Genomic DNA, 2,418 nt, shown 5'->3' on the forward strand with positions numbered 1-2,418 from the left:
TACTATACACTCACACTCACTAAACACCCGCACTTACTATACACTCAATAACACTAAGCACTCACTGAATACTCAACACTCACTAGGCACTCACTATACACTAAACGCTCACTAAACACTCACAAAACACTAAACACTCACTATATACTCACTGTACCTAAACACTCAGTAAACATTCACTCAACACTCAGTTACTCCTAAACATTCATTTAACACTAAACACTCACTAAACATTCACTAAGCATTCACTATGCACTAAATACCTGAACACTCCAGCATCATCAAATATTTGAAGGGTTCAGCAAACACAGTGGAAGACACACTATCAAGAAACTATGTCAACACCACCTAGCGTGGGATAGCAGAAGCACAAAGAGTCGATGCAGACCTACAGCGACTGTGGTGGGACAACCACACTCTTACATGGAGTGACCTGTCAATCAACAGTGGAGAGACGGCCATCACCTGCGAGATGAGTACTGGATGCTCTCACCCCTACCTGCCAGAGGGCCTCAGAAGAAAAGCCTTCACACTCACCCACAACCTGTTCCACCCATCAGGCTGGTCAACCACCAGGATCATAGCCGAGTGGTACATCTGGTGGGGAATGAAAAAGGACATAAAAAACTGGATGAGAGAATGCATCAGTTGTCAGACTTCAAAAATCACAAGACACCTAGAGAGCAGAATAGAAGAGTTCCAAACAACACACTGCCAACTCACCCACATCCACTTAGACATAGTAGGACCCTCTGGGAGGGGTACAGATACCTGTTCACCATCATCGTCAGAGATACCAGGTGGCCCAAAACAATATCGATATGGCAACAGATGGCAGACGTTACGTGAAAGCCCTCATCAGATGGGTCAGCAGGCACAGATCATCACGAGCAACAGGGGAGCCAACTTCACGTCCACCCTGTGGAATGCCCTTGCAGACAGTTTAGGATAAAGATAACATTCATGATCCTACAATCCAAAGGCTACACTGGTTGTTGAAAGCATCACTTACCGCCAAATGTCAAGGCGGGAGCAGGAGAAAGGAGTTACAGTGGGTCTTACTGGGTCTAAGAATGACACCACGCATAGCATTCAATGCATCTCCAGCAGAAGTTCTATTCGGACATGAACTAACATTGCCAGCAGATGTCTTTCAAGTTCAAACAAGCCCAACATCCCCATCTGACACCCGAAAAGTGGTAGAATGAATAATGCCAGCCAAGACAACCTACCTCGTGAACAGAAAATTGTACAACCCAGCGAGCTGCAGAATGCAAAACGTGCATTCATACAGGTAGATGCACACAGAGCCCTCTCTCCCCAGCCTACTCAAGACCCTACCATATCATCCAGAGATGACACAAGGCTTACCAGATGACAGTAGTCAGCAGGACGATGTGGGTATCTATCAGTGCCTAAAACCAGCTTACCTCCCAGAAACCAACCTACAACTGTAGGCCTCTCCAAGGGGTGGTGTCCTGTAGGGTCCCACATGGACCCTCACACACTGTCATCTCACCTTGGACCCGTGACTGCTCTGAATACCTCTGTTCCAGGAACGAAGCCATCTGGAGATAAATCCCTGCCATAGGCTAAGTTGAGCTGGTGAAGAGGATCAACTCGAGGCCCATAGCAACTTACCACGTGGTTGACCAGGTCAAAGACAGCTTGCCAACAATCTGCAGGTGCAATCATAGAAAATGGAGTGTCAAGAGACAGTGGGAAGTTAATCCTCCAAAGGTCATATAAGGGGCCACGCGACCTGAACACAGTCAGAGGCATTCTGGCCGCAGAAACCGAAGCAGCTCCCCCTTTGACCCCCGCTCCTTCTGGGCCATACTTCCGAACACATGGCTTTATTGCTTAAGCCCAAGTATTTCTTCCAGTGAAAGCCCCCCCATTTCCCCCTCCATTCTTATCTATGGCAAAGACAGTGGTCCACCAAAGGTAACATACCCTGATCAGAGGTATTTCCTAATCAGTCAAGAACTTATTCTCTCATTGATTTTCTGTTTCATTTTTCAAAATGCAATTTCTATGTTAGACCTGACAACATTGTTGCAGTTCATTAATTTAACTCGTAAGTGTTTCCAGTGTCGTAAATCGAGATGCCTTGGCACCTTCCGTGCACTTCTCGACTTTTTCTTTAATTACGCTGTTTCTTCCATCATGTAAACTCGTGCATTCTTCGTTGCAAACGAAGATGCTTGCTGTGGAATCTTCCTTTTGATTGTGCCCTGCTTGCCGAGGTCTCAAACCACTGCTACCCAATCTACAGTGCCACTGAAGTGGGTTTCTATGACATTCTTCAATTATTATATACATATACATATACATATATATTTGTTAACATAATTTAGTTATTCAGCAGGACTCAGCTTCTCTGCCTCATTTACTCCACGTTCTTCTGATTTTGTT

The 2,418-nt window shown here is 45.5% G+C and overlaps 1 protein-coding gene across 1 annotated transcript; it reads left to right on the forward strand.

Annotated features, from left to right (window-relative positions):
* Window positions 1-472: 472 nt before the first annotated feature.
* LOC136854431 (uncharacterized) lies at window positions 473-952 on the forward strand. Its single transcript, XM_067130725.1, has one exon. It carries the CDS (start codon window positions 473-475, stop codon window positions 950-952), a length of 480 nt encoding a protein of 159 aa, XP_066986826.1.
* The last annotated feature ends 1,466 nt before the right edge of the window (window positions 953-2,418 follow it).

This window comes from Macrobrachium rosenbergii, chromosome 29 (genome assembly GCF_040412425.1).
Source record: "Macrobrachium rosenbergii isolate ZJJX-2024 chromosome 29, ASM4041242v1, whole genome shotgun sequence".
Taxonomy (NCBI): Eukaryota; Metazoa; Arthropoda; class Malacostraca; order Decapoda; family Palaemonidae; genus Macrobrachium; species Macrobrachium rosenbergii.

Bases quoted from the DNA above. Each gene is read 5' to 3' on its own strand.
- LOC136854431 (XM_067130725.1), top strand. From the start codon at position 473: ATGAGTACTGGATGCTCTCACCCCTACCTGCCAGAGGGCCTCAGAAGA.